General features: G+C 37.3%; 2 protein-coding genes across 3 annotated transcripts in view; both read right to left on the minus strand.

Annotated features, from left to right (window-relative positions):
• Window positions 1-1,036: 1,036 nt before the first annotated feature.
• On the minus strand, window positions 1,037-2,919 carry LOC148853357 (ethylene-responsive transcription factor ERF113-like). 2 transcript variants are annotated; one of them, XM_088982712.1, is made up of 2 exons: window positions 2,248-2,919; window positions 1,037-1,731 (listed from the first exon to the last, which is right to left on the minus strand). In XM_088982712.1, exons 1-2 carry the CDS (start codon window positions 2,378-2,380, stop codon window positions 1,139-1,141), a joined length of 726 nt encoding a protein of 241 aa, XP_088838838.1. In that variant the 5' UTR covers window positions 2,381-2,919; the 3' UTR covers window positions 1,037-1,138. The 2 variants fall into 2 exon arrangements, with proteins under 2 accessions (XP_088838838.1, XP_088838839.1); XM_088982713.1 differs by having other exon boundaries at window positions 1,854-2,919.
• Window positions 2,920-13,613: 10,694 nt separating this feature from the next.
• Window positions 13,614-26,806, minus strand: part of LOC148853358 (protein BONZAI 1-like) — a 34,178-nt gene continuing 20,985 nt past the window's right edge. Inside the window, exons 5-16 of the mRNA XM_088985615.1 lie at window positions 20,872-20,928; window positions 19,930-20,118; window positions 19,682-19,816; window positions 19,197-19,258; window positions 19,015-19,114; window positions 18,810-18,924; window positions 15,117-15,193; window positions 14,891-15,028; window positions 14,626-14,790; window positions 14,360-14,473; window positions 14,085-14,181; window positions 13,614-13,958 (exon numbers count right to left, since the gene is read on the minus strand). Of these exons, the coding sequence (XP_088841741.1) occupies window positions 13,864-13,958; window positions 14,085-14,181; window positions 14,360-14,473; window positions 14,626-14,790; window positions 14,891-15,028; window positions 15,117-15,193; window positions 18,810-18,924; window positions 19,015-19,114; window positions 19,197-19,258; window positions 19,682-19,816; window positions 19,930-20,118; window positions 20,872-20,928 (1,344 nt within the window). The 3' untranslated portion in view covers window positions 13,614-13,863. The remainder of the gene's footprint in view (window positions 13,959-14,084; window positions 14,182-14,359; window positions 14,474-14,625; window positions 14,791-14,890; window positions 15,029-15,116; window positions 15,194-18,809; window positions 18,925-19,014; window positions 19,115-19,196; window positions 19,259-19,681; window positions 19,817-19,929; window positions 20,119-20,871; window positions 20,929-26,806) is intronic.

Consider the following 26,806-nt stretch of genomic DNA (forward strand, 5'->3'; position numbering starts at 1 on the left):
AAAGAAAGAGAGAAAAGCTATATATATATATATATCGAGTCTGTCTGTCTCGACGCCTCTATCTCGCTCAAAATCTGATGATCCAGTTCTTACTTTAGCCGACTTCCATGACCATTTTTATCTCCACCTTTGAATTTTATTATTGAATGCCTCCTGGTTTCCCACCTATCTATATTCTGTATAAAAATACCAGGTTGACGTCAAAAGCCCCTAACACGTTGAATTGGATACATCTAGATCCAAGTTTTGATTCATTTATATATCATTCGGATTCAAATAAAATCTTATTCATGCATTGAACTTGTATTGCTTTCGAATATTGGGTTCCATTAATAAATTAAACTAATTAAAAAAATTATATATACTAATATAAACTGAATTTGGATTATCGACTTTGGTATTGCGTATTATATATAATTATAAATAAAATGAATTGAACAGATAGGGGTGGATTCATATTTGATCCAATTATGAACAGATTGAAGCTAATTTGATCCTTAACCTGGATTTGAATTGAATTTCGACAAGCGGATACTGTTTGCAGCTGGCTGCATGTGTACATACTCTATCACTTGAATATACATAATTCAATCAGTTCACCAACATAACTTTCCTTATTTTCTGATGATTGCTGGTTCTCTCTAATTGTTTAATTTAACCAGGATCAGCCTATCCACCGGTCTAACCAGGTTTACCGACCTTGACGTCGGTCTAGCACTTAAAGCACGTGATGCATTTACATGCAGAATAATTGGACCAAACATCATTTCACTATGTCATTGATCGTCCTCTCTGCTAAGATCCTAAACATTATTTATCTGATTAAATTCTTTCAAGTAACAAACCGAACCAATTAATTAAGAGGGGGAAACGACTGCCCCTTTACGCCTTATCAGCGCAGGACGTCTGCATATTGGTGAAACTGAAATCGTGTATGTTGGTATTCTCTCTCTCTCGTTGCACTTCTGAACCTTAGCCTTCTTTTGGTAATCTTGTGAGATCAAAAACGCATGGACCAAAAAAAAAACACAATAACTTAAGACGAAGAATGGAATTAATCCTCCAAGGAAGATGTTTAACAAGAATCCCGTACAATAAAACTGAATGAGCATAAACCAAATTCCTTACATCTCACTCGCTAATCTATTGGGTCTCTGCTGTTTGATTCCCTCCGCTGATCAGGAAGCTCAGAACTAGAAGAAGAGCTTCCGAAGTGCGATGAAAAGCTCAGAAGATCTTGCTGTTGTTGTTGAGAAAGCACCGAAGTTGACGACAACGACGACGAAGACGTTGTCCAAGAATAAGACGGCAAAACAAGGGATTCCGGATTGTATAGATTCGAGGCAATGAATGGTAGATCTTCGTCCCTACTACAAAGAAGTTGGGCGTACTGAAGGAGGTCTGGGTACATTTCCTGTGACAGAGAAGGAGCAGGAGCAGGAGCAGAAGGAACAAGGACCTGGTTAGGAAGAGCAGCAGCATGGCTAGAGTCATGGCGGCCTAGTACGCAGCCCAATCCAGTCCTGCCTTGCACTCGCTCAGGAAAATTAAGCTTGGCTTTGGTTCCTTTAAACTTGAGTGCTGCCTCGTCATAAGCGATGGCTGCACTCTCGGCCGTGTCAAAAGTACCGAGCCACACTCGAGCTGCCTTCTTTGGGTCACGTATCTCCGCTGCCCACTTTCCCCATGGTCTCTGCCTTACTCCTCTGTAATGTCTTCTCCTCGAGTTCCCTTCACAGATATATATTATCGTCAAGTGTCATTCATAGCAAGAGAGAGAGAGAGAGAGAGAGAGAGAGAGAGAGAGAGCATGGCGCACACAGAATGGAACTAGAGAATTTGAGTATACTCACAATTTGGGTTTTTTTTTTTTTTTTCCTGCTTCTCCAAACTAGCCAGAAAGCTCGATATACCTCCACAGAAACTAGAGAAACAAGAAAGCATGGCGCACACAGACAAAACTAGAACTAGATAGACCTAGAACCCGTTCACCCAATACTTTGAGAATAAAAAAGAAGATTCGTTTCCATTTGGGCTAAATGAGAGAAGCTAGAATTACATATACCTGATAAAAAATGGCCAATTGATCATTTTTATGCCAAAGGAGGAAAAAAAACTTGGTAGGTAGTGGAAATGGTATTTTGATTTCAGCAAATTTTCTTTATAATTAATTAACTTGTGACTATGTGAAAGATAATTAGGTATGTATCTAGGGTTTTCATAACAATAATTAACAAGACACGGTACCTTGATCCTGAGTAGGTGGTTGAGAAGGGTCCAGCTCTCTCATGCCGGATTCCGGCACTTTTAGTGGGTTTGCTTGCACCTGGGCTGACTTTTCATCAGCGGGGCCGATGACATGGGCTAGGGCAGACACCATGGCCGATATATCTTGTTCAGAACGAGCGGAGTAGGCGGAGAAGATGTCCTCTTCCTTTTTCTCCTCCGATGCATCGGAAGGAAGAGGCCTCTTCCCATATCTCCGATCCACCTTTCTAAGCTTTGGGAACGGCTAGCGGAGACACCACCAACCACTACTTTCTTTTGTGTGGCGCTAGCTAGTCCATCACAACATCAATCTGATCAGTTTTGCAGTCACAGCATATACCGGATAGATGATTAAAGAATCAAGCGAATAGAAAAAGAAGAAGATCTGGAATGATAATCACGGCCGAGGGGATGACTGAAGAAGAAGAAAGAGAGAGTGAGGGAGAGAGATTGTAAGAAGGAAAATAGGGTTAGCGAGGGGGGTTTTATTAGGGAACGTTCGAGCCACAGTTGTATCAGTCTTAGCTTTTGGTGGTGTGAAGAGGAAGAGTTTATTTATGTATTTAATTGAGATGATCGCATCTCTTTTTTTTTTTTTTTTTTGGGTTTTCATCTCTCTCTCTTCTGCTGTATATATTTTCTTTGACTCCTGGTCTCTTCTGCTGCCGAGTCGATCTTTAATTTGGTTTATATCTTGCCACAAATAGGGTGTAAACGGATCGAATTCGAACCGAATCGGGCAATATCCGAATCCGAATCCGATTTTTTTAAAAATCTGATATCCGAATTCGAATGTTTTTTTTTTTTTAAAATATGATATCCGAATTCGATTCGATATTTGACGGATGTTAAAAATTAATATCCAAATTCGAATCTGATTAAATATTCAAATATTTGATTCAATTTGAATTCGATTAATTAATTATTTTAGATGATTAATAAAAATTTAAAATAAAATATTTTATTGATATAAAGTATATAAATATATAATTTAATTATTTATATATATAAATATATAACATAATTCTTATATATAAGTTATATAAAATATTTTATATATTATATATAAGAATTAAATAATCGATCGAATTCGGATATTTATCGAATCGAATCAGGTCATATCTGAATTCGAATCCGATTAACTATTCAATAAGAATAGGACATCCGAATTTGACCGATTAGATATTTGAATGATCTGAATTCCATTCAATTATATCAAATATAAAATTCGAAATCGGATTCCATAAAAATAAAAATAAAAGAAGAAAAAAAAATTAAAGTAGCGTTTGGTTTGGTCGTTTTAAATCTAACTCTATCGACCATATAGCAGTAAAACATGCAAACACGCATTAACTAAGAAGTAGACGTCCATATAAATAAATATATATATTCTTCCTCTTGACGTATGTGGGTTCATTACTTCACTGTCACTGAAGCTTGCATTCAACTTTCGTTGACGGTAGTAGGAATGATACCCTTTTTGGGAAACCCAGGAATCAGGCATTTTTCCATGAATGAATAGCCAAAATTTAATATTTGTAAATTAGATGCAATTTACCAGTCTCAAAGCTCGATTGGCTGGATCGAGATTGATAGGCTGGATTATTCTTGGTTAGATTGTACTTTGTCCGATTTGGTTCGGTCATTCGCTTGCTTGATAACAACTTGGACCATATAATAGTTGAAAATTTCTGCCAGTTGACTCGGTATTCATCATATAATTTTTCATTTATTTATTTTGTTTATTAGTACTCATTATGATTTTTCCACATTTTTCTTAAATTTATTCACTTTTCAAAAACTTCAAGATAATTCTCCTATCACTGAGTTCTTTCATTAGGATTTTTGTTAGATCGCCATTAGTGATCATTAGAATTACCAAACTACCCTAAAATGCTCAATCAATCTTATTAAATATTTTATGAATTTGAATTAATTCATCTGCCCAGTTAGTTAATCGAGTCATGGATATTGGGGGTCATCACTCAAGCTTTTCAGTTTTAAACAGTTAAATACCTGAAAATGGGGTGTTGGACAATCTGGGTGTTTTTTTTTTTTTTTCTCAAAATTACTGTTCCAGTAAAAAAACAAAAAACACATCCACTAATTTTATTTTTATTTTGAGAAGTGAAACTAAGATATGTTTTCATAAACCATGGAAATTATTATTTTTTTAAACAAAAACAAATGTTCACTCTTAAAACATTTGAAAATAATAACAATTCAGCTTGAAAAAACGCCCCTAGATCCCATAATGGGTGTAAAACAATGGACTAAGTTGAGTTGGTGATTGACATATAGAAGATATTAATTTCAGTTGGTGGAACAGAGATGAGATAGCTAGGTGGGGATCTTCCAGGGTTGGGTGCCAAGGACCAAGCATGTGCACCATGTGTTTGTGCCAGGCCAAACATGCAAATGATAGAGACTTGCCATCTTTCTTTTCTTTGTTCTTTAAACCGATAAAATTCCTACCTTATAAGATGATTACAAGTGTATATTTGACCAGTGCACTTCTCAAATTCTTATGACCTTTGTAGAGAAGAGATTTCCTACAATTCTGCTTATACAACCCCCAATAAAATATAAACACGTAAATATTTTAAACGAAACACTAATTGATGTATGTGATGTGTTTTATTTTTTCTTTGAAACACTGAGATGTGTTCACATTTTATTGAGGGTCTCCATATTATCTGGTCGCAGGAAATGTGATCTCAACCTTATATACTTGTATCCCCCCCCCCCACCCCCTCTCTCTAGATCGATCTCTCTCAATCACAAGCAAAGGTTCACGTGGAGATGCCTCCTGAAATGCTGCAACAAAATTTGAAACCCTTCACATGCCTTCTGTATATCCTCTGATATAAGGCCAAAAGCTTCCAATAGTTGGAATAGAGTCCCTAATTAATAATAAAATGATAATAACAGCAGGAGATAGCATGTATCAAGGCTTCATATATTCTCAAATGATTCATATATTCTGTCTCCGACAGGGCCATGACCTTGGGCTTCATGCCGTTTTCAAATCGACTTTGTCAGGTGTAACATGTGAGTATGCCATATAATAATCCGGGTCTTTTAATTTGCCCACTTTGGGTGCCTGAATCCCCTTTTCTTTCAACTTAATTTCATAGATAAGCTATCTTAATCCCTCTGTCACATGCCAATCTCTACCATGTTTTTGACCATATCTTCTTCTTTCTTATATATTCTAGTAGTTATGGCGGTGTTAGTGCTCGGATCCATCAACTGATAAACATGGGGTTTGGGTCTTTCTGCTTTATTTATTTTATTTTATTTTGAGTCCGCATTTTCAGCCACAAGACCCGAACCCATTCTGATAACTTCATATAATATGTCAAAAAATTGTCAATTTATCATTAGATATATCGAAGATAGTTTGAAAAGAGAGAGATACAATTAGGATTCAACTCTGATATTGGAAAATTTTATTACCAATTAATTAGTATCATAAAAATACATAGAGTTTTGATTAATTGGTCAAAGCTATTCCAATATGATACCTTTCTGGCATCATTGATTTACAAATAAAATTATCAGATTTATGGTCAAAATAGCAAACTCGAGGTATGCCAGTTATAATTGGATTCTAAACGATAAGTTTGATTAATAAATAAATAATATCCCTCTATGGTGTGGGTGTGGGTAAGGGTGTCAATGGACTGGTTTTGAATTGGACCCTATCCAATTCAAAATCAATTTGGATAGATTGGACAGACCAAAGAGACATATGAGATTGGACCAATCTAGACCAAAATATTTTTTAGATTGGATTGGACCTGATTCACCCGTAATAAATTTATATTGGATTAAGCCAACATCTGATCCATTGATATAAAATAAGAATATAGGTGTCAATGGACCAAATTTGGATTGAAATAATCTAAATTAAAATAAAATTGAATAGATTAGACGGTCCAGACATTGAATTGAACCGGTCCAAAATGATCCAAAATATTCATTGGATTAGATTGGACCTGATCCATTTATAATGGAGTCGCATTGAACTGGATAGGATTAGACCAAATCCAGTCCAATTAACACCCTTAGTGTAGGTGTGGGTTAGACTAGTTTTATGCGTTAAAGTTGGAGTTATCGGCTTTAACTTAATACATGACCCAGGCCCAAGCTACTGAAAGATATCTTCCTCCAAACACCAACTAACCATTTTTCTGTCACCGTTACGCTTCAATGTTAAGATTTAGAAAGCAAGTAGTCGATGGAAACGGCTGCTATTAAGATGGTCATGTCAACCTTTTAATCTACTTCCTTCATTTCTGCCACAATTCAGGCTTTTTGTTTTTTTAATAAATTGTCGAAACCTCTTGACCTAGCTGAATCCTCCCCTGAAAATTGGTAATTGTAGTCGCTTCCTATTAATTTTTTAATACAGTTGCAAGTAGATCATCTTTATTATTAGAATCTTCTAACAAGAGTACCCATGCAATTTCTATTAAGACTGATTTCTACAAAAAATAATACAAACTTTATAAACAATAAGAAGTAGATAAATTTAAAATTGCAGATTTAAGTTGAGCGATAAAATAAAAAAAAAAAATTGGAAGGGTTTGGAAAGATAAGTGGTTGATATGAAAAAAATAATTAGAAAATAAATATTTTTATTAAAAGTAATTGCATGGGTATTCTGAATATTTTTATACATCTATTTAGAGGAATCTAATCGATCTACAACCAGAGGTAGACTGCTTGCAACCATGAAAGATAATTACAATTACCAAATCATGAAAGATTTTAGCAATTTACCCATTTTTTTTATTTCAATGAATTTAACTATATTAATTATTATGATTTATATTCGACTCCGATAACCGAAAAGACAAGATGCCAAAAACAGTTATAACCAATGGAAATTGATTCTTTGGATATCATGTCATTCGAGCAGCATAGATTTTTCCGTGGATCCGTGGATAGGTAATGAGATTGTAAGATAAGAGGTGTCGGTGTCGTCAAATTTGAATTGGATGATTTCTCTCCTTGTATTTATTATGGGGGAAAAGGATTTGATTTGTAGCAGCCAAAGGTTGTTGTTTGGAAAGTGAAGATGAAATGTGAAGTGAACACTCAATCTCCATATTCCTTTGTTTTTTCCGTAATAGTTTTAATCTCTATTAAATTCAAATAGATTGGGATTTTGGAGGTTTTTATAGAAATGGGCTTATTGATCACTGGATCGCCCCATGTATATCGTCCTACCCATTATGGGCCTGGCCCATAAATTCTAATTATGACGTCCTTATAGTTGGGCTCCATTTGATGCGTTCCGTGTCGATTGTTGGTTTTTAGAAGCTGCCGAAAGACTTTTCCCCGAAAAGAAGTAAGAAGTTTGATTCAAATTTATTTCAAAAAGTTGAAAATAAAACCTCTTGCCGTTTTTTGTCTCGTCTTTGGGAGAAAGACTCACCTCCAACAAAACGGTATGTGGACTGTCAAAATTCAATAAAAAAAAAAAAAAAAACTTACCAAAAGACACTTAATTTAAGTCTGGCCGTGAGGCGGTGACTTCTACTGCCGGTAAGGCTGTCTCCACTGGACACGTTAGCTCATACAATCATGCATCTTTTACTGTTGCATGGAAGTGGTGTGCGGATGAACGTATCAGAGGATAGTGGATTATCATTGTCTAATTAATAATATTTGGACGGTTGGACCGGAAAATCAGAAATCAGTCAGATGATCATTTCATTTTATCTCAAAACCGTTATTTTGCCAAAAACTATTAATTTAATCAGTCTGACAGTCAAACTGTTCAATGGTTTTTACTGTATATTTTTTTCTTTCTTTAATATTTTTTATTTTATTATAAGAATGATCGGACTATTTGACCGAAGGACTGGACTCCTGACCCATTCATTATCCAATCCGGTTTTAAAAACCTTGATGTAAACAACCTAATATTTGACCTCTCAAGTACCCAACGTGAAGTTTTTAGTTACGCCCAAGCCTGGGTGAGACAATGGTTGGGCTTTCTCCTTTTCACCCTTCAAGTCTGAAGTTTTTGGTTACTATTGTCATGGAACGGGTGACTTTCTGTGTATCTCCGTTTTTGAGAGTTTCTTGATGAGTTTTAACTCTGTTGGAGGTTGGTCCTCCTTTATTGGCGTTTTCATCTTTCAAGTTAACCTTTTCATTCTTTTTATTTACTGTTGATGATTGTACTCTCATGCATTGTATTTAAGATTCTGAGCATTCTTAATAAAATTAGCCATTGCCTTCGAAAAAAAACAGTACACAACGTGATGTCGTGATACCTTAAGAAAGTCCTTAAAAAAAGTATCCAACGTGACGACCAAAGACTCAAGTGAGCAAAAGGTTTGACTATGAACAATACTGGGTCATCAGTTCAATTGGTTGGATAGAATATAATAAATTAATAATATTAATTATAAATATAAAATATAAATTGAAATAAAAAAAGGATTAATTCAATTTGACCACCAAACAAAAAGTTATGGCATTAGAAAGTTGATGAGAAATTAAAAAAAAGGAAGCCAAGTAGCCAACGATTTTATAAAATCAGAACTGGTTGTTTGATTTCCCGGTTGGATCAGCCGATTGACTTTTGATCAAAATTTCACAACTGGTTTTTAGGATATGATCGGATCAGATCAGTCGATGGACCAGTTTATGGTTTTTCCAGTTGGACTGATCAGTCCGGTCCGGTTCAGTAAACACGGGTAGGAGAGTAGGTATGGATGAAATTAGAGGAAATAGACTGAGAGGTTCTGGTTTGTTTTGGCATATCATGTTCGCGAATGAAGATCAATTTGATCCACGCCAACGGTAATGATCTCGTAATGTCAAACACGTTGCACTGTGTCATAATAATTTCCGCCTCTAATTTAGGAAATTTTTATTAATGTGTTCTGTGTTAAGCAAAAGCAGTCCACATTAGCTCGTGGATGTTTGAAATGAATGAATTGAGCATATTCCATGACATAAACTATAAAAATAAGTAAATAAAAATATAAATGGGTATCCGGGATACAAATCCAACAACTAAGGCTAATTGCAGAGAACCATTTAATTAGACGCATATTTTGTAGGAAGTAATTGGCAATTATTAATTCAGGCTCCAATGAAGCATAATACATATGCAGTTTGAATCTACTGATAAATAATTATTTATTTGGTTGGTCCATTGCTGGATCCCTAATAAGTAATAACAATACACCACCTGATCGGGACCCGTCCATGTGCACGAATCACATGCGAAGAAATGGATTTTTCCGTTTCAAAAAATATCACCTTCTCACAAGGGATCCTTTTGGTTTACGGGATTAGAGATTTAGTATTAGAACTGGATTGGCCCATTCCAATTTCATCGGAATCTTATTCTCATTCATGATGGAATGGTATTTCCCCATTTGAATATGGCTAGGGGTGACAATGAGCCGAGTTTTTCACGAGCTGTTCGAGCTTGGTTAAAATCGAACCGATTTCAGTGGCTCGATTATTAAATGAGCCAAGCTCGAGCCTATTAGAGCTCGGCTCGTGAGCCGGCTCAAATATATATATATATATATATAATAAAAATATTATAATTCTTAAAATTTTAAATAAAAAATAAAAAAATTTTGATATACAATTTTTATTTTTATAAAATATTTTTTTTCTCAAAATCGAGCTTGAGTCTGGTACTATTCGATTCAGCTCGGCTCGAATCCACCCCTAAGTATGACCATTCCCTCTTCTTCCCTTGTGAATGAAATTCCATTCCATCTGATTTCAATTCTTATTCTGATTCTCTTCCGAATCAAATAGGCTATGAGAATAAACCATTTTGATTTCAATTCCAACTGTAAACCAGATGGACCCTAATGCTCGGTTTAGAATGAGTACAAATATAAATATGTACAATGCAAATACATACAAAATAATATAAAATATGAGGTTTTGCATTCTACAAATTTGTATTTATATTCTTTCCAAACTGAGCTTAAGATTCAATTTGCTGCTTGAGGCTACACAGTAGAAGTAGACCATCCCCCTCCCTTAACCCCCCAACCTTGATGGCAGAGGGATTTGATAATATCAAAGATTCAATTTGAAAACAATATAAATACAAATATGTACAGTGCAAAATTTTGTATACATGTTTCTAAACCCTACACACATGACACCACAGTTGCACATTGGAAGTGAGATTGGCTTCTATCAGGGCAAATCTATGCCCACACCATTCTAACAGCCTTTTGTAACTTTGCATTGGGAATATCTCTCCATTAAATAAAGCACGCAAGTGTGAAGATATTTTCAATGCAAGGCAGTAGAAGCTGCCCGAATGGGCTTTTCCTTGACTGAAGCCAAACTCGTTGGAATCATACAAATACAGGAGATTGTTATCGATGTAGGGCTGTGGTGTCCCGTGGGTAGGAGATCGGGGTTGTAACATCACCGGGTAGTCCATCCCCTGACCCATAAAGCTGCCTCTACTTAATATTTTGCTTAGACCAATTAGTGGATTGATCCCATTCCCCATATAAAGTATTGAAGTGTTTTTCTTTTTTTAGTAGGAAAAACTAAGTGTTTTTCTGGAAGCTTATTGAAACGGTTCTTATATTCTCCAACACCAATGTATCAATTTCCTCTTTCTTGGCTCTTGGGAGTTTCCTTTAAGAATTTTATACCATTTTTCCCCTTTTTCCAAATCCTGTTGGCATCCTCCTGGTGAGGTTCCTCGTTTTCTGTGCTAATTTTCTCTTTCCCCCAACTAAGAAAACTTCTAATAGAAAGTCTGACTGACCTAGTTACTATCAGGGTTGCTCATTGGATCTTGATAACAGTGGCACTCAAGAGGTTTCTGTATAAATGATAGCAGGGATTAGCATGCTGTGTCTAGATTTTCAGCCCATGGGCAGGTATTGATTGCAGTTAGTTCCCTCCTCTCCATTGGTTCCACCAAGAATCAAGACTAATTTTGATGGGTGCTCGGTTGATAATCCTAACCCATCAAGAGTATAGGAGCTTTTGGTATACATGATTACATTGTGGTTCTTTCTTTACTGATAAATGATAATGCATATTGTATTGGAACGTGATTAGAGTGGAGATTATTTCCCTTGTTTATGGCCTTGGAGTCATGCTTGTAATGGGTGACAGTCAGTTTAAGGTGCAGTGACATTCACAAAAAAAAAAAATAGTTTGGATGCACAAAGCAGCCAATGGTCCTTGGTCTCTCCAAACAGAACCAGGCAAGAAGCTGTATCAAATCTGTCGTTGTTAACTAAATTTGAGGGGTTAAAGCTTGCTTGTTTGGTTTGAGTTTGGCATCATTGGATAGGTTAGTCCATTACCCATTCGGGATCACATGATTTGGACATCAATTGAGTAGGTTATGGCCAATTTATGGACAGCCAAGTAGCTGAGTCCAAATCAGCTCCTCACAAGGTTGTCCCTCACAACATCCCACAGCACATCTCCCGATGATGACATCATCATTTCTGGGATTATCATCGGGAGTTATTCTCAATACACAGCGGGGATGTGCTGTGCGACGTTGTGGGGGGTTGATTTGGTCTCCAAGTAGCCACAATTCTGTGACAGAATTTTTGGTAATTTTGTTAGTTTTATTTTTGAATTAAAACTCTTCTATTTTTAGAATTCGTTTGATATGTATTAGTTTTAGAAATTGTTTCTTACCAAAAAGAGTAACTGTAGAAACCCTTTTTAGGACTTCTTTCTTAGTTTGGTAGCCATCTCAAAGAACTGTTTAACCTAAATACTTAAGCTGTTAGGTGACGTTTCTGATTTTTTTTTTATTCTCTAGCACGCCCTCTTTGGGGTGAGCAGTTTATTCAGTTTAAAACCGAATTGAATAAACCAAAATAAAAAAAATGCAAACCAAATTACAAGAAAACCAAAACTGAAAATTTTGGTTAAAAACCAAATTTAATTAATATAATATATATATTATGAAATTTCTTTGTAATATATTATATATAAATATATAGCATATTGTATATCATATATTACATATTATATAATGAGTTCTGGTTAATTTGGTTTTTCGGTTAACCGAATTTCTAACTTTGAAAAGCGAAACCAAAAACCGAACTAACCGAACCAAATTACCCAAAAAACGAAAAACAGAGACCCACCCATACCTTGTATTGAAATTTAATTATTATAAAATGGGTAATAAGGACCAAATACTAGACCATTTGGTCAAATAAACTCTAATACCATCCCAAGAAACCATTCAACCTAAAAGCTTAAGCTGTTGCGTGAAGTCATTGAATAGGTTTTTATTATCTAACAAGCCATACTATCTAGATTTATGACTAGGACAAAGTTTAGATTAGGGAAATAAATCTATATTAGGTCCATGATGTTGCTTTAAAGGAGAACGACAAAAGTGAGAATAAAATATTGCGGAGCTGAAATGGAAGAAGGTTTGCTTTCTTCAACCTTATGTAGGGTAAGGGTTTTCCCCTATTTTATTTCTCGCGGTTAAATCTTATTTATTTTTTCAATTTTATTTTAATTTATTTCAAAAAATAAAAAAGATAACAGGGGAAGGCACAATCATGCCGTTTACCGTTTAGTGCAGGAAATCCCGTCTCCCTGCTATATATATATATATATATTTTACATCTATTGATTCTATTCTTTATGGCATAGTTGCTTCTGTGATGACTGATGACTTAAGTCATGCAAATGCTCAATCAGCATTGGCCTATGATGAGGTAGGAAGCCCTCAAATCAAAATAAATTACTTTTCAGGCCATAAACCCCCGTGGCCACATATTCGAACCAAAAAAATAGACATCCAAGGGGCCGTTAGACACTGAATGTTTTGTTTTAACTTGCCTTCTGAACTGCAACATCAGCAAAAAATACATTTTCTCCCACTCTGTTTTTGTTCTGAGAAGTGAAAATCAGATGGTTTTGTTTCCAAAAACAAATCTTTTTTTTTTGAAACAGAAAATATATTGTCTGAAATAAAAACAAATTTTCACTTTTCAAACATTTGGGGAAAAAACATACACATACACAGCCATTTTGTTTTGAGAAACATTCTGTTTTCAACCAACAAGAAAAACAATTTACTTAAAGAACGTCCAATGAGGCCATAATTTGAGTACAAATGTTCATGGTGTGGAGTTTCAGTCCACAAATTATCTACAAGCAGAAAATTTATCGAATAATCTTTAATGCGCATCCACCAGAATGATTACCTTCCACTTTATCAATGTTCCTATTAAAGAACATTCATTCTTGGAGTTTGATGGAAGATTATGGTTATTTTCCGGATTGGGCTTTGTAATGATGGGAATACAATCTTGCAATTTCATGGCATATTTTGATTCCATTCCGCATTGGGCTTTGTATTGATGAAAACTTGACTTGTAAACATGTTTGGAATCCATTTTTTAGCCAAATGAGAGAGACTGAAAACCAGAAATCTGGAGGCTGGAGTGGTAGGAAATGAAAAGAAATAAAGAGCACCACTGCAATCTGGAAACGTTTTCGGTATGGTAGGCAAAATCAAGGGGAGGTATTCAGGATGGGAAACAGTTATAAAATCCTATTTACAATTTTGACAGATAATTAGCTCTTTGGCTGAATACCTCTTGAACGCATGTAGGTTAAGAATTGTGTGGGCAATTCGGCTAGAAGTGATTGGACAATTGACATTTCTCCACCTGCAATTGAAACTGCGGTTACTGTCGGTCTTCTGAATGAGTATTGTCAGTAAAAGTTGTCAAGGGTAAATGGAATGAACAGTTGAAAACTGTTCAGAGTCAGGTTATGAGCCAAAGATTACATACTCTGTACATCCCGAAATGGAACAAACTGCACTATATCACGTGATGCAACTCGTCCACTAGAGCTCTCAAGTCTCTCTCCTTTGTCTGCATCCAAAACCTGCCAAACCAAGAGAAAATTGGGTAAACAAAAAGGCAAGAAAGCAAATAAATGGAACTACTGAGACATGGCTTCGCATGCTGTTTTGACTCCTAATTGAATTTCTGGCTTCAAATGAGTGCTATCATTTCCATCCTTTTTACAGTCTTAGCAATGGAGAGTAAGGGTAATACAGCACCTCCATTTCTTTGAAGTCAGCCCCACCAACACCAACGATGAGAATTGACAACGGCAAATCAGAAGCCTTTACAAGAGCATCTTTTGTTTCTTGGAGATCTGTTATGACTCCATCCTGAGAAAGTCAAACAAAGTTCGATTAAGAAGTTTTATAATAAAAGATAGAAAAGAAAAAAAGACCCCAGAAAGAGGCTGTTTCATGCCTGTTTGGTATAACCTATCACATTCATAGATGTGAAGAGAGATTGCCCCTGTACACGTTCTTACCGTGATTATCAACAAAACAAAGTACTTCTGTTGGCTGCAAGAAAGAGAATGGCTAGCTATTGCTGCTGCAGTGTTGATCACTGGCCCAAAAAGGGTTGGTCCAGCAAATGATACATTGTGGAGGGCACTTGTATAAGCCATCATAATCCCATGAATTCCCTCAACCTGGAAAAATATAATCATATCTTCTTAGTACAGTGGAATTCTAAACAGAAATTTTATTATCCAAGTTTGCTAACAACTACTGGTTTTGCTAATCTTTCACCTCACATTGATAACTGCTTCCATTCAAGTTAAAACAATGAGAGACTGGACCATCAATAGGGCGTGCTCCAAAGCCCCAGGAAGGAAAACGTTTATCCAAATCATAAAATTGCAACACCTCTCCAACCTCTAAGATTGCCTGTGAAAGAAATATGGTCACCCAACTAAATTAGTTTGATAAATAAAAATTCAACAAAAATATAGAACAATAAAGATCAATTTCTTACTCTCTGGTAAGCATTTGGCCGGCCTGAAGGGTCAATATAATGCAATGAATCTGGTAGACGGGGATTTCCATTTGAAGCTGATAAACAAAAAGTAATTCATAAACACTGGTATGGCTATGTCGGGGCATTTTTTTGCCACCCCAAAAATAAGTAATTCATAAACACTGGTATGTCAATAATTTAAATCATGATATTTTTTCTTGTTTTGGCTCCATTTGTTTCAATGTTAACTGGATGAAGGATTTTGTAGACTGAAATATTTAAGCTGTATTTGTGTGCCTTCTACAATAGCTTCGTTTTCCTTGCCATTTACATCAAAACAGTTTGAAAGGGGTGGAAAACAAAGTTCTCATTGTAAAAAGTATGGAAATGATAGCACAAATATTTCAAATTTCAATCTCAATAATTTTATGTCCACTTTATTGATAAACAAATGCCAGCCTAAAGAAAGCATGTAAGGCTTTTTACAGATCACAATAGAGAAATTGTGAATATAAAACAAAAATAAATACTAAATGCTCAAATTGATTTAGAAGAATCGTGAAGTTGAGCAGGATAGAAAGACAAAGCACTGAACCTTTCTGCCTGTAAGGAGATTTGTTATGACAGAAAATTTATCAGATTTGTAGACCTCTCTCAGAACACTTCTTTTTTTTTTTACAATCAAAAGCACCAAATTGTCAAAAATCTGGGCAACCAGGTACAACACAGCATCATGCTGTGTTCACCTGATAAAGCAACTGGTTGGGTCATGATACAACCAAAGGATTTCCTTCAGAGGCCCAGGTTCAAATACTAACACGAGTGTACACGTGCAGCAGAATCTCTGAAAATGGCCCCTTCAATCCTCCCTCAATTATTATTGTTTACCTTTTGTATTAAATTAGAAAATAACTTGAGAAAAAAAAAAGTATACAAAGGCTATACAGGCCAATGGCCCCAAAAAGATAAGGAAAGGAAAAGAAACAAAAAGGCAGGAAGCAAGAAGCAAGTGGCCAAACAACGAGGATCAAGTGATCAACCCTTACCCATATCCAACCCCTACACTATAGTTGTCATTAGGCATGGTTTTCAAAACCGGACCAGACTGGACGGTCAGACCGGAAAAACCAGGAACCGGTCAGGTGACCGGTTCCAGTTTTCCTCAAAATTGGATTTTCCATAAAAACCGTTGATTTTGGTCAGCAAACCACTGACCCAGGCGGTTAACCATTCAAACTGCTTGAACAGTTTTGACTGATTTTAATTTTTTTTATTTTTTATTTTTTGTCAGAACGGGTTCGACCCGGTAACCGGACCCCTGACCAGTTTGGTCTCCAGGCCGGTTTTAAAAAACATGTTATTAGGTGATGGGGATCAGCTTAAGGCATATCAAAAGAGAACCAAAGCTGCTCCTACGCTTATATGGCATTATTATGATGACATGGGGCCCACATGGGAGCTGGGTTAGCAGTGGATCAACTTGGGAAGATCCTAGAGTCATCAATCCACCTTAAGATACTCTTTGTGTGGTTGAGTTTGCCACTGGACAGGACTTATTTGACTTTCTTGCATTCCTAGACAGCAAGGGTATTTTTGTAAATTTACATGTTTAGGGGTAATGTTTGGGGACAAGTCTTAGTCTAGTAATTTCCCTTTGTTTGGCTTTATGTTTGTAATTGTTTGGGGCAGGTTTAGTCTAATTTAGCTTCTTTTGTAAGTGGCTTGTTGGGCAAGCTAACTTGGGGGGGCAAGTTTCCTCCTTTAGAAGCTTCTTTCTTATTAAGCTTGTAAGGCTCATTTGAAGAACAGTTTTTTGGCTAATGAACAAAGAAATTTTCTCTACATAATTTGGTATGACTACCAAGTTGAGAGGGTATGATTGCCTAGGGTTTTCATCTTATTTCCATCTCTTCTCTTTTCTTTCTCTGTTCTTTGTTTGACTTACATATCTACACCTAAGTTGATTGCACGAATTGTGCTGAATCACAAAGATCCTGCATCAGGCACCTAGGCATATGAAAACTTGGTCGTATGGACAAATACCTTGCCCAAACACCTAGTTGTTTTACAAGGTGCCTTATAATCATCATATCTAAGCCTCATCCTAACCCTATGGGGCCGGCCGTATAATACCTTTATATATATATATATATTATGAGATTATAATATTAAAATAAAATTGTTAAACTAAATTATTCATTTAATAGGTTTATAATGTTTTTATAATCCATACACAGTTTCGATTTATTTTTTCTTGTTTGTTAGGGTTTGATCAATAAACAAGTTGGCGGACACCACCTTTAACTCCTTAAGACTTCAAAAACCTCAAACTACAAGCAAGGAAGATTTTATCCAATCAATACACCAGCAACAAGGAAGATCCATTCTTTCCTCCTTTTTCTAGGATAAAAGAAGGGCCCCACCCCTTCGACCAGTGTTTTAAAAGCGCAAAGCACAAGGTGAGGCACACGCCTTTTTAAGCAAGGTGCAAAAATTAAAAAAAATGTCAATCAAAACAAATGCCAAAAAATCAAAAAATTATAGAACGTAATATTAATAAAAATATAAACTTAAATTTTAAAATAAATGTTTTAAAAAAACTATTATCTAAAATTAAAATACATAAACATAACATGTAAAGCATATTCAAATGAGAATTTAAAAATAAAATCAAACATATAAAGCATTTTCAAGCGTATAAAGCCCACAATCTCTTTTTTTCTCAATTACATTACTTCAAGTAGCTAACGTGACATATTACATTCCTAATTCTACGAGCCACCTTTTTGACACACTCCTTGAGGCAAGCCCAAACAAGTCCATGTTTGGGTCTTAAATTCTTAGTTTTCACATAAAAAATAATGATTTTATAGTTTTAATTGCTTTTAAAAAGATATTTTATTAGGATGAATGAATGGACAACATTACCAAATAGGGGATTCTACTCTGCTCTAGTGCTCCGGCCCAACCGCTAGACTCAAAAAAAAAAAGGAAAAAGACATCAAATTTTCAAAAGGCACACGCCTGGGCTGAGGCGCACCAGGCATGCACCTAGGACCTGGGCGAGGCACCTACCCTAAAATGCGCCTCGCTTGTGCACCTGAGGCACACCTTTTGAATCACTACCTTTGACTCCTTTTTATCTTTTTATTTTCTAAGTTTCTCTTTATTTCTTTATTTCTTTCTTTCAAACATATTGATTTTCCATGTTTTAATATGAGGTTTATACTTAGTAATGAAGATTATTGCTGATTATTAACCAAAGAATGTTGCTAGTCGCTATGAAACCAAGGGAATTAACTTATGATTTAGAGCTTTAAAATAAAAAACAAAAATAAAAGATACATTTCCTAAGCAACACTTAGGCGGTTGCCTAAGTGGCTATATACTTGCATGTCACCTATCTTCGCCATTGTGCCTAAAAAAATATGTTCTACACTAGCTGATATACAGAAATAAATAAATAAATAACCTAATGATCCAGTCCAACCCAGCAATACTTCCCAAACCAACCAGTATACAGAACCAAGTACAATGGTCACCATGAAAAGTCTACAAATCCATAGAGGATGACATCATGAAATACCTCCCTATAAAAATTCCAATTGGTGCTTCCTCATAGAAGATCACATTACACATAAAAGCTACAGGTAAAAGTGCTCAGGCATGGAACATAGATTAGTCCCCAAAGTGCCAAGGTAAAATATGTACCAGTGAAATCAATGGCCACCATGAAGTTTAGTTCACATCCACCAGCAACATAATCCAAAAACGTATATTGTACACTTTCTGAGAACTTGTCCACAAATAGTTGACTCTTCAATACCTGAGAGATGTTACCAAAAAGTCACCAAAATTTTAATTGAAGAAAATAAGTAATTGGATAAGCAAACCATCTTATCAGAATGATCAGGACCTTGTGATAATTGTGTCCGACAGCAGTTGGTAAGAAAAAATTTTCTCCCTGCTTACTGGTCCAAAGGTTTTCCAAGTCTGCCAGTGATTTTTGAACTTTTCTGGTCAATCCACAACACGGAAAATCAAAATTCCAGTGGATCAGACAGAGAACGAGACAGAGGAAACTAGGTGTCTACTTACCCAATCAAGTCATGTTTGCCATTGCTATTGAAATTAAAGCACTCTATAGTTAATGGATTGTCCTGCATGAAACAAAAGGTACTGAGAAATGAGATCTAGTAATAGAATAAGGAAATCCAGTGTCTTCTGAGCAAAGACCCTAATACATCCATCTCCACAGATGTGCACTGCCATGTGGTACATATGATTGGACAATCAAATGTTAGTCCACTCCCTGGATAGCCAATGACACTATAATAAAGCAATAGGAAGTCCAACATTCTTTTAGAGGTGGGGAGGTGGGATAGAAAATGGATGGATATGGATATAAGTATTGGTGCCATTTGACTAAAATCTATGCCAATGAGCCACTAAAGCTCAGAGAATCCATGTGTCCGAAGTGTATAAAGTATGCCTTGGACAATGAGAGGAAGGGATGGGCCTTCACCGAAAGACACCGGATTTCCTCTGTACAAAATCCTAGCTCCTTAAAGACTTGCTTATGCCTTGCTTCCAACTTGCTGAAAATTCAAGAATATAGGCTTCCATGTTGGGTTGAGATCGTTCTTTTTCACTTCTGTTTTGCAAACTGGAATGGGGCCACCACTCTCCACAACTTTTGAAATTACTAAAAAGGGGTCCTGAAACAAGTGTAAGATGATTGAATATCAGTAACCATTCCTACATTACTTTTTTTTTCTGGCAGGGGGAGTGTAACAATAAAAAATAACATAAATACAAGTCTGGTCCATACACATTTAGAGAAGAGATCCTTGTACTCCAGATCTAAAGACCGTAAGGTAATCTCTACTGTGCTCTTTGAGCTGAAACATTCTTCAGCCCGAATAGTAAGCTCCCCTAAGTTTCTGGGCCAACTTGGCTTACTAGAATCTTCTCTATGCACAAGACTTAGTGTCAATGACCGAGTTGGCTTAGTGACTATCTGCAAAGAAACATAAAGGTGCAAGATGCTCATAAGTACAGAATGTATTGGTTTTGACAACAGATATAAGGTGAATAAAATTATGCTGCATAGTTTGTCCTATAAGTAATTGTACTTGCAACTAGAAGCTTTGAATTGAATTTTCATCTCTAACTATAAAAGTGGGCAGAGTTGACTCATCAAAAAGACAACAAAATGTGGAGTTATTAACAAAGTTAGAGATTTATCCAATCAAAGAGTATGGCAGCCAAAGGTTTACTTTCAAATGATGCAGAGTCTCTCTGTCTGATATATGACATGCTATCTGACCTATATCCAAGCTTGAATAGGACAGAAACTAAAATCACACTAATCAGGTATTTCTAACCACAAATCCAGTAAGTCTCTTATATAATGATAAACTTAAGTAAGGCTGTGAATATGTTACCCATTTTGAAGAATTTCAATTACATTGGACTCAGTTAGGTTTGGTCCCATTGAAAATTTAATAAATTCCCAACTCAACCCTACCCACCTAAAGTCCATTGTTTTGAATGGTCATCAGTCGAATTATCATGATCGTTTGATCATAACTTTTAGCTAAGAAAAATTCAAGAGGAGGCATATCAATTGGAGGTCTGGGTCAATCAGCATGCTTGTTAACCAGGGTACTTGAACCAACTGTAATGTACCCAAATGGCTCCTGGGCCTACAAGATGTTCAATGACTTAAACAGTGTAAGACACACATACTACAACTCTTGGAAGGCCATACCTCAGATAAAGCACAAGAAGCCTCCCCAAGAAACTGCTGCTCATCCAGCTTAAGCATCTGCAGAAAATAGGAAAGCATAAGTTATGGATATATCACTTCAGCCTTGCACACCAGAAAAAAAGGCACCAACATGCTAAATTAACAACAGTTACCATTGCAAGAACCCAGAAGAAGTTATTCAGTATTGCGCTTACATATTCTCCATGTTCCATTCAAATCATATCTACCAAAGATGATTTTTTTTTCTAATAAGAAATTTCATTTTGTGAATAAACCCTAGTTGATTCTAGGTCAAAGTAGAGAAGAAGAAAGAAGAAAGAAGAAAGAAAAGAGAAAGAAGAAGAACAAGGATAGGAGAAGAGTGTTCGGCCAGACTAGAAGAGAGGATGTTCAAAAGTCACTCTCCTAGTCGACCCACTTGACTTTTATTCATAAAACTTGAGTTACAAGAAAGACAATTTTGTCCCTCATAGAAGATGGGACACATAACTTAAACTCAGATACAATAGATATTTCACTTTCAATAAGATAACCAGAATGACCAAAATACCCCTGACTCGAGCATTCTAACACTCACCCTCAAGCTGGAGAGTATATATCATATAGTCCCAACTTGTTACAAATGTAATCTATTCTTCCCCGAGACAAACCTTTTGTGAAGAGATCTGCCCACTGATTTCCTGAGCTCACATGAGATGTAGTTATTACCCCACTTATCACTTTCTCTCTCACAAAGTGACAATCCACCTCAATATATTTATTTCTTTCATGGAAGATAGGATTGGATGAGATGTGAACAGTAGCTTGGTTATCACAGTATAGTTTCATGGGTTTGTCAATTGAGAAACCCATCTCCTGTAGTAGGTTCTTCAGCCATCACATGTGGTATGGGCCATAGGCCTGTACTCTGCTAGCCACCACTGTTTGCTTCTTGCTCTTCCAAGTTATAAGATTGCCACCCAGGAAGGTACAATACCCTCCTGTCTGATATAGAGCTAGCCCAATCAACATCTGTGTACCCTACTATCTCAAGAGTTCCTCCCTTTTGGTATAACAAACCACGACCTAGAGCACCCTTTAGGTATCTAACAATTCTCAGAACAGTTTCCCAGTGAGGAACCCGAGGATGTTGCATAAACTGACTCACCACACTTGCAGCAAATGATATATCTGGTCGGGTAATGGTCAGATAGTTCAACTTTCCCACCAACCTTCTGTATCTTCCAGGATCATCAAACTCTTCACCTGCATCCACACCTAACTTGGCATTGAGTTCCATAGGAGTCTCTGCTGGTTTAGCACCTAACAACCCTGTTTCTTCAAGTAGATCAAGAACATATTTCCTTTGACATAGGTTGATCCCCTGTTTTGACCTTGCAACTTCTATTCCTAAGAAATACTTTAGCTTCTGTTGAGCAGGAGGCCAAGAAGAAGAAGAAAAGAAGAAGAAGGAGAAGAGGAAGAAGAATAAGAGGCAACTGAGTTAAGGCCTCAACAAAACTTAGCTTCAGTCGAGTGAAGCTTTGCATTTATACTATTCTGGCCGTACATAACAATATGTCTACAGAATTACAAAAATACCCCTGCAGGTATTAAGACTGTGAACAGTACATATATTACACCTGTTAACACTCCCCCTCAAGTTGGGGCATAGATATCAATCATGCCCAACTTTTCATAGAGACCTTGATGTCTGGAATGGTCTAGCCCTTTTGTAAATAAGTCTGCTAGTTGGTCTTCAGAGCTTATGTATGGAGTGCATACTTCGCCTGTGATGATTTTCTCTCTGATAAAATGCTTGTCAACTTCAATGTGCTTTGTTCTATCATGTAGTACCGGGTTGGCAGCGATATTGATAGCTGCCTTGTTGTCACAGAGTAGAGTCATGGGTTTACCAATTGGAAAACCCAACTCTCCCAATAGATTCTTTATCCACATACCTTCGGCTACTCCATGTGCCATTGCATGGTACTCAGCTTCAGCACTGGATCTAGCTACCACGGTTTGCTTCTTACTCTTCCAAGTAACAAGGTTCCCTCCTACAAAGGTGCAGTAACCACTAGTAGACCTTCTGTCACTTTGAGATCCAGCCCAATCCGCATCTGTGTAAATTTCATCCCTCAAGTGTCCATGTTTCTGGAATAATAAACCAGCACCCGGGAACTTCTTAAGATACCGAAGTACTCTCCTGCTACTTCAAGATGGGTGGACCTAGGTGCATGCATGAACTAGCTGAGGACACCAACAACATATGCTATGTCTGGACGAGTCATAGAGAGGTACAACAATCTTCCTACAAGCCTCTGAAATTGCTTCACATCCTTAAGAGGTTCACCTTGGCTGTCACTTAACTTATGGTTGGGGTCAATGGGAGAGTCAGCTGGTTTAACCCCAATCTTTCCAATGTCCTTAAGCAAGTCTAGGACATATTTCCTTTGGGAGATGAAGATACCCTTTTTTGATCGGGCAACCTCAATTCCAAGTCAGTATTTGGCAGGTCCTAGATCTTTCACTTCGAACTGAGTGGCAAGGAAGCTCTTCAAACTTTGAATTTCATCATCACAGTCACCAGTAACAATTATGTCAACCACATATACTATTAGGGCAGCCATTTTACCTTCTACCCTTTTTACAAACAGTGTGTGATCTGACTGACATTGCTTGTATCCCCTCTACTGAACTGTAGTATGAAATCTACTAAACCAAGCTCTTGGTGATTGCTTCAGCACATATAAAGACTTCTTTAACTTGCACACTTTGTGTTCACTTCCTTGAGCCAAAAAACCAGAGGGTTGAGCCATATAAACTTCCTCTTCAAGGTCACCACTCAAGAAAGCATTCTTGATATCGAGCTGATGTAGATCCCAATTCAGATTGGCAACAAGAGAGAAAAGTACTCTAATAGAGTTCATTTTGGCAACAGGGGCAAAGGTTTCTGCATAATCAACTCCATATACTTGAGTAAAACCCTTTGCCACTAAACGAGCTTTATACATCTGCACAGTTCCATCAGCCCCATGCTTAACAGTGAACACCCATTTACATCCAACTGGAACCTTACCCTTAAGGAGATCAACAAGTTCCCACGTGCCATTCTTATGAAGAGCATCAATTTCTTCCTTCATGGCATTTGTCCATTCTGGTACTGGGAGAGCTTCTGCCACATTCTTGGGAATAGGGATACTGTCAATGGAGGTAAGGAAGGCATGAAATGAAGGTGAGATGTTCTCATAGGAGACAAAGTTGGAAATGGGGTGTTTTGTGGTGCACAACCTAACACCTTTCCTGTGAGCCATAGGAAGGTCAAGATCATTAGCAACAGGGAGGTCAGGACTATCATTGGGAGTCAAGTTACCTAAGAGGGTATGATCTTCCCCCAAGGAGTTGATGTCACTTGAGGTACAGCTTCTGGATTCTCCACAACTCTTGAACTTGGTTGGCCTTTATGACGACAAGAAAAAACACGGAAAGGTGGAGGATCAGGAAGAGAAGGGGGAGAAGGAGAAGGATTAGGAAGAGGAGGAAGTTGAACCAGTTTCTCCTCATGCCTACACTCCCCCTAAGGAGAAACAGGAAAGAAGGGCTCATCTTCAAAGAAGGTAACATCCATGGAGACATAGAATCTCCGAGAAACAAGATCAAAGCAACAATACCCTTTCTGAGAGAATGAATAACCAAGAAATATACACGGGATAGCACGAGAGTCCAATTTCCCTCGGGTGGGAGATAGGTTTTGGACAAAGCACCGACAACCAAAAACACGAGGAGGGATAGAAAGAAGAGGAGCCTTAGGAAAGAGAAACTGATGTGGGGCTTTGTACTCTAACCAACGAGAGGGCATTCGGTTAATGAGGTATGTAGAACAAAGGACAGCCTCAAGCCAAAATCGTTTGGGAACATTCATGTGGAGTAGTAAACCCCGTGCCACTTCAAGGAGGTGTCGGTTCTTCCGTTCAGCCACACCATTTGTGGCGTACGGGCACAAGAGCTCCGATGAAGAGAGCCATGTGAAGCAAAGAACTCCGTGAGGTCACTATGAAAAAACTATTTTGCATTGTCTGACTGGAATATTTGAATCTCGGTCTGAAATTGGGTGAATACCATCCGCTGAAAATCTTGGATAATTTTTGGTACTTCCTCACGGGTTCGCATTGGATATACCCAAGTGTATCTGGAATAATCGTCAATGAAGGTAATGAAGTACTTGTAGCCACTCTCAGGAGGTAAAGTAACAAGGCCCCACACATCAGAATGCACAATGTGAAAAGGAAACTCAAATTTACTATTTCTTTGAGGGAATTGAGTTCTACAATGCTTGCTTAACTGACACGTTTGACAGGAAAAATTAGAAACAGACATTGACTTACACAGTTCTGGGAAAACCAATTTCAAGGTTTCAAAAGACAAATGACCCAGACGGCAATGCCACAAATACATTTTACTTTTTTTGAACTGACTCATAGACTCTGTAACATGAAGGCTAGCCGTATTTTCCAGCATGTAGAGTCCATCAACCATACGACCCCTACCAATCTTCCTCCCCGAGGCCAGATCCTGAATCACACAATAGGTAGGGAAAAAAGTCACAGAACAGTTCAAGGAATTTGTAATACTACTGACTGAGAACAAATTCATAGGGAATTTTGGAACATGAAGAACATCGGAATGAGTAAGGCCGAGGGGAAGAGAGAGAGTTCCTTGACCAGCTATGGAAGTGTATGATCCATCAGCTAGTCTCACTTTATCTCTTCCGAAAAGAGGGTGATAAGTTTGAAAGTAAGAGGACATACCAGTCATGTGTTTTGACGCTCCAGAATCGATGATCCATGGAGAGTCAAGGTTGTGTGAGGCAACATGGAAAGCATTGGCAGAATTGCCTGATATGGATGCAAAAGAGGTGGTGGAGTTTACAATATCCTCCCTTGGGTCTGATCCAGAGTAGTTGTGTTGGCTATGTGGTGTTTGAGGCACAGTAGAAGTGGAGGGTTGATTCTTCCGAGAAACCATATTTGCCATGTGGTGTTTCTTGGTACCTTGTTGCCCGGGTCTTCTAATTACATCTGAGCCTTGCTTCTTAGGTAAATCCTGAACCCACTTTGGTTTCCCATGGAGATCCCAACAAGTATCTTTGGTGTGTCGAGGCCTTTGACAATTAGTGCACCACAATCTTTCCTTATTCATGATTCTAGGTTTAGAGGTACTCAAAAAACACAGGTGCACTACCTTATAGAGCTGTTACAGTCCACAACTAGGCACTAGCTGATTTTCAGTTTCACAGAGAACCAAACACAAACACTGCAATTGCAGTACTAGGGGTTATCACCTACACTGTGTAGGAGTTCACAAAAACACTATACGAACTGCACATGCAGTGTAACCAGGTCTGAAAGACCTACAGTTCACAACTTTGATACAACTCCTTCTCCCTCAGATCTTCATCTCTCTATTGCTTTGCGGAAAGGTAAACGTACTTGTACTTCTCATCCCATTTCAGACTATGTTTCCACTGCTCACCTTTCTGCTTCTCATTGCAAGTTTATATCATTACTCTCATCGGTTCCCATTCCCAAGACTGTACAGGAAGCCCTTACCTCTCTAGGGTGGCGGCAAGCCATGGAAGAAGAACTCTCTGCTCTACAACATAATCCTATGTGGGAACTCACCACCCTTCCTCCTGGTAAGCACACTGTTGGGTGTAAATGGGTCTATACAGTGAAGCATCTTCCTGATGGCAGTGTGGAACGATTGAAGGCACGGTTAGTGGCCAAGGGCTATTCTCAGTTATATGGTGTGGACTATATGGAGACATTCTCTCCTGTGGCTAAAAATGGTTCAGTTCGGGTGTTGATCTCATTGGCTACTATGTATGATTGGCCTCTCCTACAACTTGACCTAAAAAATGCCTTCCTACATGGTGATCTTGTTGAGGAGGTGT

Source organism: Nelumbo lutea, chromosome 4 (assembly GCF_056320005.1).
Source record: "Nelumbo lutea isolate HS-2025 chromosome 4, American lotus-T2T, whole genome shotgun sequence".
Taxonomy (NCBI): domain Eukaryota; kingdom Viridiplantae; phylum Streptophyta; class Magnoliopsida; order Proteales; family Nelumbonaceae; genus Nelumbo; species Nelumbo lutea.

Excerpts from the sequence above, each read along its gene's own strand:
- LOC148853357 (XM_088982712.1), bottom strand. The coding sequence starts at position 2,380 with ATGGTGTCTGCCCTAGCCCATGTCATCGGCCCCGCTGATGAAAAGTCA. Across the intron at positions 1,732-2,247 it reads ACCACCTACTCAGGATCAAG|GGAACTCGAGGAGAAGACAT; the intron begins GTACCGTGTCTT and ends ATATCTGTGAAG.